General features: G+C 44.6%; 2 protein-coding genes across 2 annotated transcripts in view; both read left to right on the top strand.

Annotated features, from left to right (window-relative positions):
- AGBL1 (AGBL carboxypeptidase 1) overlaps positions 1-13,326 on the top strand; it is a 1,396,462-nt gene that overhangs the window by 434,912 nt on the left and 948,224 nt on the right. The gene's annotated exons all lie outside the window — the stretch shown is intronic.
- On the top strand, positions 7,034-9,200 carry LOC142301159 (uncharacterized). The gene is made up of 5 exons (XM_075342193.1): positions 7,034-7,520; positions 7,791-7,886; positions 8,121-8,270; positions 8,405-8,544; positions 8,653-9,200. The coding sequence occupies exons 1-4, from the start codon at positions 7,034-7,036 to the stop codon at positions 8,512-8,514; spliced, it is 843 nt and encodes a 280-aa protein (XP_075198308.1). The 3' UTR covers positions 8,515-8,544; positions 8,653-9,200.

Raw genomic sequence — 13,326 nt, 5'->3', positions numbered from 1 at the left:
GAGGATGTATGAGGCTGGGGGAGGATTCTGTTTAAGAGCGGGAAACGAAGGTCCGCCTCCTCTTCCCTCAGTCTCAACTTTGACACAGTCGCCATTGGTCATACAGCCAACAGAGACAGATATGGAGATGTCGGGACAACCGGAAGAGCTTGCTACCACCATGGCTCTGGTCAGTCTAGGCCGAGGGCGGCCTAAGTTTGCGGCTGCAAGTGAAGCCTCCCTTGTGGACCTGCCGATTGGACCGGGAGGTTCCACGCGGCCCGAAAAGGTGTCATGGAAGACTACGTGGGATGCAAAGACCGGAGGCACGATCACGGAGGTCCGGGCAACGTATGCCACGCGCCCCCCCTTGGGAGACCCTACAGCCGGGCACCGTCGCTGCCGCACCAACTGCCTCATATGGAGTGCCGGCCGAAGAGCTAGCTGAGCAGCCGGAGGAGGATCACCTGGGTTTTGTGTGGGATCCGGTCATCATCCCTTCCCCTGTGCAGCACCCCAGAGCTCCATCCCCGGTACCCGACCCTGTCAGAGAACGCCTGATGGCTGAAACCGTCGTCCGGGAAATGCTGTTCGGTCCCGGCGGCGAGGAGCTTGCCCTGCAGTTCACCACCGGAGTGGTGGTGAAATTTAACCAGCAGGAGGGATACGGGTTCATCCGAGAAGTAGAGACCGGGGACGACTACTTCTATAATAGAGTCCATCTGGATGTGGAGGGGCTGCCCAAGCGACTCCATACACTTTGGCCGGGCGAGAAAGTCCAATTCTTGCCGGACGCAGGAAGTCGCGGCCTGTTTGCCGTTGCCGTTAATCGGATGCCGACCGCCCGGGAAGCGGCCCAGTGGCAGGAGGAGCTGGAGTGGGAGGAGCAACAGGAGCGGCGCCGGAGCCATCCAAGACCGGTCCCGTCCGCGCCCTCTCATTCCCGGCGCACCTTGTCTGCTGCCCCGGAAGCATCATCTGGCCCGACCGCTGACCCGGAGAAGGTTCCCCCAGTGGTAACAGTGAGTCAGCATGTGACCAATAAACCGGTCATCGTTCTGGACGCGCCGCCACCCGCACCACCACCATCCCGGGTAGCGACACCATCACCCCCGCCAGGAGTTGAAGCAGCTGCGTCAGCGGAGCCACCCTTTGCCCCCGTGTCCTTCCGAAGGATACGCCGCCAGCCGGGGCAGTCTCTGGGAGCCTATATACAGGCACAGGCGGAGGAGTGGAAACGGTCCTGGCCTCCAGAGTAAATCTCTTCAGTCAACCTGTTTGAAGTCCGGTAGTGTTGTTTAACCGGCAGAAGTTTTTGTTGCAAGTTCTTATACCTGTTGCGTCTCCGGGCGCCATCGAAAGACCGGGAGCGCTGCTGAGCCTCCGGGCGCCACCTAAGACCGGGAGCGCTGTTGAGCCTCCGGGCACCACCTAAGACTGGGAGCGCTGTTGAGCCTCCGGGCGCCATTCAAAGACCGGGAGCGCTACTGCGTCTCTGAGCGCCACCTAAGGACCGGGAGCGCTACTGCGTCTCTGAGCGCTACCTAAAGACCGGGAGCGCCGCTAAAGCCGCCGGACGCGGGACTGGTGCCCTTGCGGGTGCTGCGCCTATTGTGGACTGGGCTGAAGGTTTTTATGTACGTTATGTGTGTTTTAAAGAAGAGCCGTGCCGGGAGGCTCGGATTTTAAGAGGGGAGGCATGTAGTGGGTGAGCCTACCCCCTACTAGTACCAGCATAGTTTACCCGGAATTGTAATTATTAAAAATGTTGATTTTTTTATTATTGTATGTTGTGTTAGGGCACCCCCTAGTGGCCGGGTGGGACGGCTGTTGCCACCGGGGAAGGAGGAGTCGGCTGGATGTCTAGGGAAGGGCTGTGTGTGTGGAAAGTAGTCGGATCCGGGACAGCAGTGTGTGACCATCGGTGGCAGAGTGTTTGAGCGGAACATCAGGGGACACCGGAGTAACGGAGGAGTACGCAACCTCAAGGTCTGATTCCGCTGGTGTGGGCCTGGTGTGTGCTTGACCTAGGAGTGGGAGCCCGGAGAAGCGGAGTACCCAGGGCATATCCCCACTAGAGGGCGCGTTTGGGCAGGTTGTCCCCAGCTCCACAGAAATTGCCGAATTCTGCTGACCGGATTGTATCTGTGCAAAATAAATGTTATCTTTTATTGGCATCAACTTCTGCCTGAGGACTGTTTGTGCACCTTCCGACGAAGATACTGACCCACATTGTCTCACCAAGTCAGTCCCCAACATTGAAGGAGTGGTGGAGCCAGGGTTGTGCCTTGAAATCACTGAGGTCACGACTACACAGCCAGAGGCCTCCCTGGCTCATCACTTCAACTGCACGTTACCTTACAGCAGGGGATTTCACTAAACAATGGGCACATTTTTGGGATTGGCTTACACTGGAGTATATACCAAATATCCCAAACTCTATATTTTAACTGGAAAAGTTGGGGGTCATCTTATACGCCCAGTCGTCTTATACACTGGAAAATACAGTATGTAAATACTGTACCAAACATGTATAGTAGCAGTGATGAAGAAAATTCAGATGTTTCTAAAAAAAAAATTGCTTTTGGCGCCTTCTTTTGAGAACTGTAATATTTTCATTTTTTGGGATCTGGGTCTCATTTTTTGTGTTTTGAGCTGACATTTTTATTGATACCATTTTAGGGCAGATACAATGCTTTGATAGCCTCTTATTACATTTTATTGCAGTGTTTCAGCAACTAAAAATGTAATTCTGGAGTTTTTTCTTTTGCCGTTGCGCTGTTTACCTATCAGATTAATTTATTTTATATTTTGATAGATCAGACATTTCTGAAGGCAGCGATTCAAAACCTGAGTATTTTTTTATTGTTTTATTTTTAATGAGGCAAAAGGGGAGTTGTTTGAATGTTCGTGTTGTTTTTTTATTATTTTTTCAATCTTTTTTTTTTTTACTAGTGCCCTTAGGGGACTTGAAGCTGTGATCTTCCGATCACTTGTGCTGTACAGAACAGTCCACCAGCACCTCTCTGTACAGCAGAAATGATGAATACCTATGAATTCCAGCTCTCAGTTGATGTTGGTAGTAAAATTTTCTTGACAAACACAGGAGTCATCAGCTGATCCCGGCTGACATGGCAACCTATTGGCGCCATTGCCGGAGTGCTTACATTACACTGTCAGAGATTGACAGCAGGATTTAACTGGTTAACAGTAGTGGGTTGATCTCCAATCTGCCCGCCACTGTTAAGCCTTCTTTACACGTTGCAATTTGTTGTGCAATCACATTTGCGATGTGACACGCTCAGATCGCATATGTGATCTAATGAGATCACACGTAGGTCGTTCATTTGCTGTCACACGTGCGTTAGTAGTCTATGTTAAATTGATCAATTTTGTGTGCGATCCCTTAGATCATGTGTTCTGTGACGTATGCATTGGGTACCCTTTTTTTTTTTTTTTTTTTTTTTTTTTAATTTATTGACTTGCCAAGCGTGTGTAATGTGTAGGGATGCGTTTTTACTATGTCATCTGCCATTCAGCTCTGCTACATGGCCGTTAACAGCAGACACAGACAGCCATGTAGCAGAGCTGAATAGCAGATGACAGCAGACACAGAAAGAGCCGCACGATCAGAATGAACTCGGGTTAACTTCACCCGACTTCATTGTCATGCTGCGGCTCTGTCTGTGTCGCGTCCTGATTAGCGGTCACCAGTGAAGGACTCACCGGTGACCGCTAAACTCCTGAGTAACTGAATTGAGCAGCCCTCTCTCATATACTCACCAATCCCCGATCTCCGGCGCTGCGCTGCACGGCATTCACTCTGCTCCGGCAGCTTTTACTATTTTGAAAAAGCCGGCCGCTCATTAAACAATCTCGTATTCCCTGCTTTCCCCGCCCACCGGCGCCTATGATTGGTTGCAGTGAGACACGCCCCCACACTGAGTGACAGGTGTCTCACTGCACCCAATCACAGCAGCCGGTGGGCGTGTCTAATAAGGAATAACGTTTGGAACTCCATTCTATGTCTGAACTGGGTGCAAAAACCTAAAAAAACATCACTATATGGAGATAAGGTATGCACACCAGTGAATATGCAAGGGGAATACATGTAATAGCAGAAACTGCTGTGTGAATACTGACATGAAAAATTCAATAGCTATATGTATGAATGAAATGGGAAAAATGGAACCTGCATTACTGCCATGAATATATGAATAAAGAGAAATTTAGCTACTGAATTAATCAATGCAATAGAGCCCCAACACTACGCCAAAGTATTTCTCTATGTTGGGGTCCCTAGCTTGTGTGTGTCCTCTCATGCAGTTAAAAAACTTACCGTGTATGGGAAGCTGAGACCCAAGCTATATATACGTATCATGTGGATTGGCAATAGGTGTCAGTGGGGTGGGTTCACAAACGAAAAACTACTAACAAATAAGGAATAACGTTTGGAACATCATTCTATGTCTGAACTGGGTGCAAAAACCTAAAAAAACATCACTATATGGAGATAAGGTATGCACACCAGTGACTATGCAAGGGGAATACATGTAATAGCAGAAACTGCTGTGTGAATACTGACATGAAAAATTCAATAGCTATATGTAAGAATGAGTACTGTAAGTTACAGTAAATAAACACACACACCCGAAAAAATCCTTTATTAGAAATAAAAAACACAAACATATACCCTCGTTCAGCATTTTAATAAGCCCGAAAAAGCCCTCCATGTCCGGCGTAATCCAGGATGGTCCAGCGTCGCTTCCAGCTTTGCTGCATGGAGGTGACCGGAGCTGCAGAAGACACAGCCGCTCCTGTCAGCTCCACGCAGCAACTGAAGACAGCCACGCGATCAGCTGAGCTGTCACTGAGGTTACCCGCGGCCACCACTGTATCCAGTGACAGCGGGTAACCTCAGTGACAGCTCAGCTGATCGCGCTATTCCCTACATTAGCTGCGTGGAGCTGACAGGAGCGGCAGTGTATTCTGCAGCTCCAGTCACCTTCATGCAGCAGAGCTGGAAGCGACGCTGGACCATCCTGGATTATGCCGGACATGGAGGGCTTTTTCGGGCTTATTAAAGTGCTGAACGAGGGTATATGTTTGTGTTTTTTATTTCTAATAAAGGATATTTTTGTGTGTGTGTGTGTTTATTTACTGTCACTTACAGATTAATCATGGAAGGTATCTCGGGGAGATGCCTGACATGATTAATCTGGGAGTTATTGGCAGCTATGGGCTGCCAATAACTCCTTATTACCCCGATTGCCAACGCACCAGGGCAAATCGGGAAGAGCCGGGTACAGTCCCAGAACTGTCGCATCTAATGTATGCAGCAATTCTGGGAGGCTGCTGACTGATATTGTTAGGCTGGGGGACTCCCCATAACGTGGAGCTCCCCATCCTGAGAATACCAGCCTTCAGCCGTCTGGCTTTATCTGGCTGGTTTTAAAATTGGGGGGGACCGCACGCCGTTTTTTTTAATAATTTAATTATTTATTTCACTGCACAGTATAGACATGCCCACCAGCTGCTGTGATTGGGTGCAGTGAGAAACCTGTCACTCAGCGTGGGGGCGTGTCTCACTGCAACCAATCATAGGCGCCGGTGGGCGGGGAAAGCAGGGAATACGAGATTGTTTAATGAGCGGCATTAGGGCTTCTCTTTGGAGGAGGTCTTATTCTTGGAGAAACACGGTTTACCCCCAAAAAAAGCAGACCCCCACTTCTCAGGAGACACATACTTACCAGACGTCTGCGTGGCTCCCAGGTCCTCCTGTGATCTCCAGTGGGTGCTGCACACCATCCTTGCCTGCTTCTGGCTAACCTGCTGACACACTCACACACAGCAAATCGCACACCCACACCACACATCACATCACGTTACATCACATCCAGCGCTTCCGGCCGCAAGGAATGATGGGAGGAAGTCACGTGTGTTCGCAAGTCCTGTTGCGGCAAGTCCTTGCGCTCCACTGCACTGCCTCTCAGGATTCTGCCGACGAGAAAAAAATCGGTGTTGCTGGATGTGGTGAGTATGTGTGCGATCCGATGTTTGTGTGTGATTCAATGTTTGTGTGTGTGATTTGATGTTTGTGTGTGTGATCCGATGATTGTGTGTGTGATCTGATTGTGTGTGTGATCTGATTTTGTGTGCGATCTGATTGCGTGTGTCTGTGAGATCTGATGTGTATGGGGGTGCGATCACTGCACAGCCTCTGCTTGGCGTCTGTGAGTGTGATTGCAGGGTGCCCGCTGTCTATAGTGAAGTGTCCTGCAGTATCTAACTTTTTTAGCTGCATGGACACTTCATTATTGATCCGCGACTAGGGCTTATATTCGGGGGAGGGCTTATATTTAAGCCTTGCTCCTAAAATGCTGAAAATCCCTGCTAGGGCTTATTTTTGTAAATAAGGGGGTCTCATTCAGTGCTCTGGCATATTGCTTGAACTGTTGATAGGACATGATCGTAATTTGCTGGTACAGATCAAAGAAAGTATTAAGGCAACTGAGCTCAAAATTAACATCTTTGATAATAATACATTGGTACAACCATTTTTAGTCAAATTGAAAGAAAACATTGATAAGTATGAAAAGGACATTATTGCCGGCAAAAAGAGAAAATTTGCTCGCGACAAGAAAGACTTTGAGGATAACCATGCCTATAGGTGGAGCCATCAAGGAAATAGAAGATCTCGGTTCGCTGTGTCTAAACAGAGCCACTCAATTAATCCGGGCGAAGGCTCGTCTACTGATTTTTTATCTACAGACACAAGCGAAGCAGAAGGAGGGGGAGAAGAGGTGGCCGGAAGAGGAACCAACAACAAAAGAATACCACGGAATCGGACACAGAATGTATACATGCAGACTCGCTACAAGAACAAGAATCGGAGATAGTTGGTGAGAATACACTCCAAATAATCAACCTGTCTGATCACGTTTTATCCCCTGCAGAGGAGACTGTCCTGAAACGTGGGTTGTCCTTCTCACCAATACAGAAATTAGATAAATTTACCCTGATTAAGGATATTTATCTTTTCTGCAGAAGCCTCATGTTCAAATACTACCACCTCTACCCTTCGTCCTTACAATCTTTACCTGAAATGGAACAAAGAGCTTTTGAGGACCTGATTGATCTGTTACAGGAGATTGAGGATCCCTCAGGTAGGAAGCCGTTTACCATATACAGACCATCTCAAAAAACACCGGCTTTTGGGACTTGCCCAACTATTAACGTCTTTTTTAACACCATGGTACAGGATATACTTACACTTAAGATCAGGGGTGCTGCCCATGATAACCTTACCCAGGATGAGAGAGATGCTATTGTCACCCTTAAGAACAACACAGCTTTTGTCATCAAAGAAGCTGACAAAGGCGGCAACATAGTCCTTTGGCCTACGGATCTTTACGTGGAGGAAGCCAAAAGACAGCTTCTTAACACATCTCTTTACACGGTATTACCTTCCGACCCCACCTCGGTGTTCCAGAAGAAATTGGATGCCTTGCTTGCTGACGCATTGTCGCGGAATGTTATAGGTAAGAGGGAGCGAGACTTTGTATATAATACTCATCCTGTAACGCCAACGTTTTATCTACTTCCGAAGGTGCACAAATGTATTCAAAATCCACCCGGAAGGCCAATTGTGGCAGGGATCGGTGGTCTAAGTGAACATGCCTGTGTCTACATAGACTTTTACTTACAACCTCTTGTGGCCAATTTAAAGTCCTATGTACGGGATACTATGCACTTGCTGGAAATTTTGGATAGTCTTGAATTACCTCCACAGACCTTACTTGTTTCCCTAGACGTCGAGGCTCTCTACACGAGCATAGGACATAAAGAAGGGTTACATGCCGTTTCCACCTTTCTCAAGGATGACCAGGACAATATCTCAGCTCACGGTATGTTTGTTTTGGATTTACTGGCCTTTATCCTCCAACACAATTACTTTGTCTTCGACCGGACCACCTACAGGCAGACGTCTGGGACCGCGATGGGGGCGCGCTGTGCGCCTTCTTTCGCTAACCTGGTTTTGGGTTGGTGGGAGGAGACGTGCGTGTATCCCTCGTCGTGGTGTTGTGACTATGTCTGTGGGTGGTTTCGATATATCGATGACATTTTGTTTTTGTGGACAGGGCCTAGAGACCTTTGCCTGGAATTCATCTCGAATTTGAATAGTAATCAACTGAACATCAAGCTCACTTCGAAAATTACATCGGACAACATGGATTTTTTGGACCTGAAATTGGCAATAAAAGGGAAAAAGATTGAAACTAATCTTTACCGTAAGTGCACATCCACTAATAGTCTTTTGCATTATAAGAGCTCACATCCTAAACATCTTAAAGTTGGTATACCGGTGGGCCAATTTTTTCGTTTAAGAAGAAATTGCAGTGCACAATCTGATTTTCTTGTACAGGCACAGGATCTGTCCAAACGATTCAGAACGAGAGGATATCCACGGAAGATCATTCATCGAGCATACCAGAAAGCCATCAACACGGACCGCCATACTTTGCTGAAACCTAAGGACCATAAGCCCAAAAATGACTCTCCACGGTTGGTAACCACTTTTAATTGTCAGTGGTCAGATATATATCAGACCCTGAATAAAAATTGGAACATCTTGTTGTCTGATTCCAACCTAAAAAAGTTTATCTCTTCCAGACCACTCCTTACAGCAAGGAGATCAGCAAATCTGAGGGACCACCTTTGTAGGAGCCACTTCACACGACCTACTACCCGTATTGGGAGAGGAACCATTTTGAAGGGATCTTTCCCATGTGGACAGTGCTCTATTTGCCAATTCATGTCTCCTGTATCCAATTTTAGTAACCATCGCACCCAGAGGTCGTACCTATTACGACATTATGTGAACTGTAGGTCCCAGAACGTTGTTTACGCTCTCACCTGCCCTTGCCAACTTATTTACGTCGGACAGACTTCGCAGGAGCTGCGACATCGTATTCAAAAACACTTCTCGGACATTGCGTTGGCTTCTAAACATCTTAAACAGGGACGAACGATCTCTACAGTGGCACAGCACTATCTTAGACACCATGGGAGCAGAATTGGAAATACAACCGTGGTTGGCTTGGATAAAGTTTTGAGCAATATACGAGGTGGTAATCCCACTCCGGCACTCCTGAGAACTGAATCCTGGTGGATTTTCCAGCTTGATACAGTTATGCCCAATGGCATTAATGAGAATCTTTTATTTAATGGGTACTATAAAAAATAGACACTCTTATCCTGCATTTTGATTGGGCCCCCCTTACCTTCCCCTCTTTGTTCCACTATAAACATGAGAATTCCATATAAACTTTCTCAAGGATGCTTTACTGTGTCTGCAATTAACCCATTCTCTGCTCCATATGTATACCTGTTTGTTTGCTTATTCCTGTTGCTTTGCACCTGTGCATTATATTGTATCTAAATGTGTATTGTCCTTGCAGAGAAAATATTAAGTCGTTCTTTTGTTTCAGCACACACTGGGGTGACCAGTTTCCTGTTTTACACTAAAAGGATTACATTACTATGGAACCAATAGATGTGCACATCTGCTGTTCAGGGTCTTATCTGTGGTATCCTTAGTGATACCAGACTCTGAATGACGCTGATAACTGCTTCCCTACTCCATAGGAGTTGAGGGGCGGGGCTTGACGTCACTCCGGTCACATGACCGGATCACATGGTGCTGCATTCCACTGTGGAACGCACGCCGACAGCCTGGTTCCAGTTTACAGGGAGATTACAGAGGATTCTGCCCTCCTCACCTGCTTGGTGAGTGGTTTATTCAACCCACCGGTTAGTAATTATTAATGGTCCTTTTGTATATATATATTTAGGCTCTGGTCACTCCTCAACTTACCCCTGATGAAGCCACATATGGTGGCGTAACGCGTGGGGCAGGCGCACCCATACCACCTCCCTCACTATTTACTTACCTGGTATTGTATTAGCTCTCTTTGATCTGTACCATATTTATGTGAATCCTACAATTGGTGACTATGTACTGCTGTATACTGTCCTTTGGTACTGCTATTTTGAGCTTGTATGCTTTATATTAATTCATGAGGTTTTGGTTGGTGATGTGCCAATTTGCTCATGGGTAGATCATTCTTTTGATCTTTCCCATTTTTAAATGGTCTTAACAATATTTCTCTGTGTTACTAATAAACTTTTTCACACTTTTTGCATGCAACAAGGGACTCCTCTTGCTTGATTCCATTATCTTGGATTTTCCAGTATATGTTTGGTGTAGTTGTGCTCACTCTTTCCCATGTGTTGTGTTCCCTATTTTTGTAAAAACACGGTAATAAACTATCTTTAAAAATCCTTTTTCTAAATATCTGTTTATTTATGCTAGTGTATACAGGGACCATTAGGCAGGGAATAGCAATATGCACCTAGAGCTGCTTGTGGTTCTGGGTGCATATTGGACCTGACAGGTTCCCTTTAACACTATATAGGCTGAAATTACACTTGTATGAGTGGATGTAATAGAAGGAGTATTATTAGTGTTTCCATTTTTTTACATTTTTTTTAATTTTTTTCCTAAGCTAAAGCTTCAACGGATATAAAATAAAAATACCCAAACTGCCCAGGAAATACTAGCCAAAGGCCAGGTCCTCAGATTGCAGATTTTTCCAATATACATTTACAGCACATCTGCAGCAAACCTTGCCTTTCAGTCTGGATTTTGCTGTAGAATGTTCTAGATTTCCAGGTGGAGAAGCTCCGCACCATGCTGAGTAATTAAAATCCCATACTCATGCCTAGAATTGTAATCTATTGCACAAATCCACAGGTAAAACCCTCAGACGTCTTGTGCAGACCCACCCAAGGAGTTATATTACAAAGAAAAGTAAATTAATAGAATGAAGGAAAAGGCAGATTTGTAAATGATTCCAGTTTTTCAGGGAATATACTTTCTTATCTGCTCATTCTTTATCTCACTCACATAAGAAGCATTTTCAAATAACAACGAGCAAACTAATTAAAAGCAACAACAGAGCGAGATGAGAGCGTACAGAAGAAATACGTATGAGACAATATTTCTTGATGAGACTCAAAAGAAAAACAAGCCACTGTCCTGCCTATTTGTAATGCAAAAACAATGTTCCTCCTCTCATTAATTAGACAAATCATCAAAGTACATTCCGTGTTTACAGAAATTTGTAGAATTATGATCGGGTCTAATTATTTATAATTAGGAGTGACTTGTGAGAATGGGGAAAAAGTAACATTCCCACGAGAATTACCGTCTAAGCTAATAAGTAAAAACAACTATATAAAGAAAAGTTCATGCAAAAACGAGTTCTGAGGGTTATTGTATTTCATTCTGCACATGTGTAAACAGCAATGTATAGAATTACAAATTTATATTGATAAATTAGCAATATCATGATCATGCTAAACCCTGTGAGCCCTCTCATCAGTGAAGTAAAGGGTCCAGCCCCTGAGGCCATGCCACGATAGCTGTGCCTAGTTCTGCAACATGGTCTATTCAAGCAACGGGGCTGAAACGCAGGACCTCACCCAGCCACACTGATGAATGCTTGCATTTATTAATCTATTGCTATAATTTTATGAATAATTTTGTGAATAATATATGGTTTTTATATGTTAATGGAATTTATAACTAACTCATTGTTTGATTTTATATACAGTTGAAACCAGATGTTTATATATGCTATCTAAAAAAGAGACATTTGCATGTTTTTCCTCACTATCTAGCATAAAATCAAAATACATCTTTCCTGTTTTAGGTCAATTAGGATTACAAAAATTATTTATATTTGCCAAATGCCAGAATAATGACAGAATATTTTAAGGCAATTTTATAACTTTTCAGCAGCCAAAATTTTACATACACTAAGATTACAATGCCTTTAAGCAATATGGGACAGCCCATATGATGCTGTCATGTGTTTGTAAGCTTCTGATTGTTTATTGGCAACATCTGAGTTAATTAGAGACACACCTGTGGATGTATTTTAATGCACACCTGAAACACACTACTTCTTTGTGTAGCATCGTAGGAAAATCCAAAGTAATCAGCCAAGATCTCAGGAAGAGAATTATGGACTTTCACAAGTCTGGTTCATCCTTGAGTGCAATTTCCAGATACTTGAAGATGCCTCATTCATCTGTACAAACAATTATACATAAGTACAAACAAGATGGGAATGTCCAACCATCATACCGCTCAGAAAGGAGATGAGTTCTGTGTACCTAAGATGAATGTGCTTTGGTCAGACAAGTGCATATCAACACAAGAACAAAAGCAAAAGGCCTTGTGAGGATGCTGGCAGAAGCTGGTAAGATTGTCTCATTATCCACAGTGAAGCGAGTGCTGTATCAAAATAAGCTGAAAGGCAACTCTTCCAGGAAGAAGCCATTACTTAAAAAGAAGCATGAAAAAGCCAGATTAATGTTTCCAAATGCACACAGGAACAAAGACCTTAATTTTTGAAGACATGTCCTGTGGTCTTACAAAACTAAAATTCAACTGTTTGGCCATAATGACCATCGTTACATTTGGATTAAAAGGGAGAAGCTTTGAAGTTTAAGAACACTATCCCAACTTTGAAACATGGGGGTGTCAGCATCATTTTGTGGGGTTATTTTGCTGAATGAAGGACTGGTGCACTTCACAAAATAGGTGGGATCATAAGGAAAGAAGAAAATGTGGCAATACTGAAACAACTCAAGACATCAGCCAGGAACTTAAAGCTTGGGCGGAAATGGATCTTCCAAATGGAAAATGACAAACTGGTTACAAAGTGGCTTAAAAATAACAAAGTTATCATTTTGGAGTGGCCATCACAATGTCCTGATCTCAATCCTATTGAAAATTTATGGGCAAAGCTGAAAAGGCATGTGCGAGCAAGGCCACCTACAAACATGGCTCAGTTACACCAGTTCTGTCAGGAGGAATGGGTCCACATTCCTATCCACTATTATGAGAAGCTTGTGGAAGGATATCCAAAACGTTTGACCCAAGTCATGCAGTTTAAGGGCAGTGCTACCAAATACTAATGAAATGTATGTAAACTTTTGACTTTGCAGAAAGTAATTAAAATGACTTAAAACATTCACTGTCTCTCATTATTCTGGAATTTGGCAAAGATAGATAATTTTGGTATCCTAATTCACCTAAAACAGGAAAGGTTTACTCTGATTTTATTCTGATTTCATGTCAGACAGTGAGAAAGACATGCAGATGTGTCTTTTTTAGATAGTGTATGTAAACTTCTGGTTTCAACTTGATTTCTTGTCTGTATACACCTGATGAAGGGGTCGGACCACTCTTGAAATGCGTAGTCCAATAAAAGT

This window comes from Anomaloglossus baeobatrachus, chromosome 4, assembly GCF_048569485.1.
Source record: "Anomaloglossus baeobatrachus isolate aAnoBae1 chromosome 4, aAnoBae1.hap1, whole genome shotgun sequence".
Classification (NCBI taxonomy): Eukaryota; Metazoa; Chordata; class Amphibia; order Anura; family Aromobatidae; genus Anomaloglossus; species Anomaloglossus baeobatrachus.
Note: the sequence above shows the minus strand (reverse complement) of the source record. Positions and strands in the feature narration are given on the sequence as shown.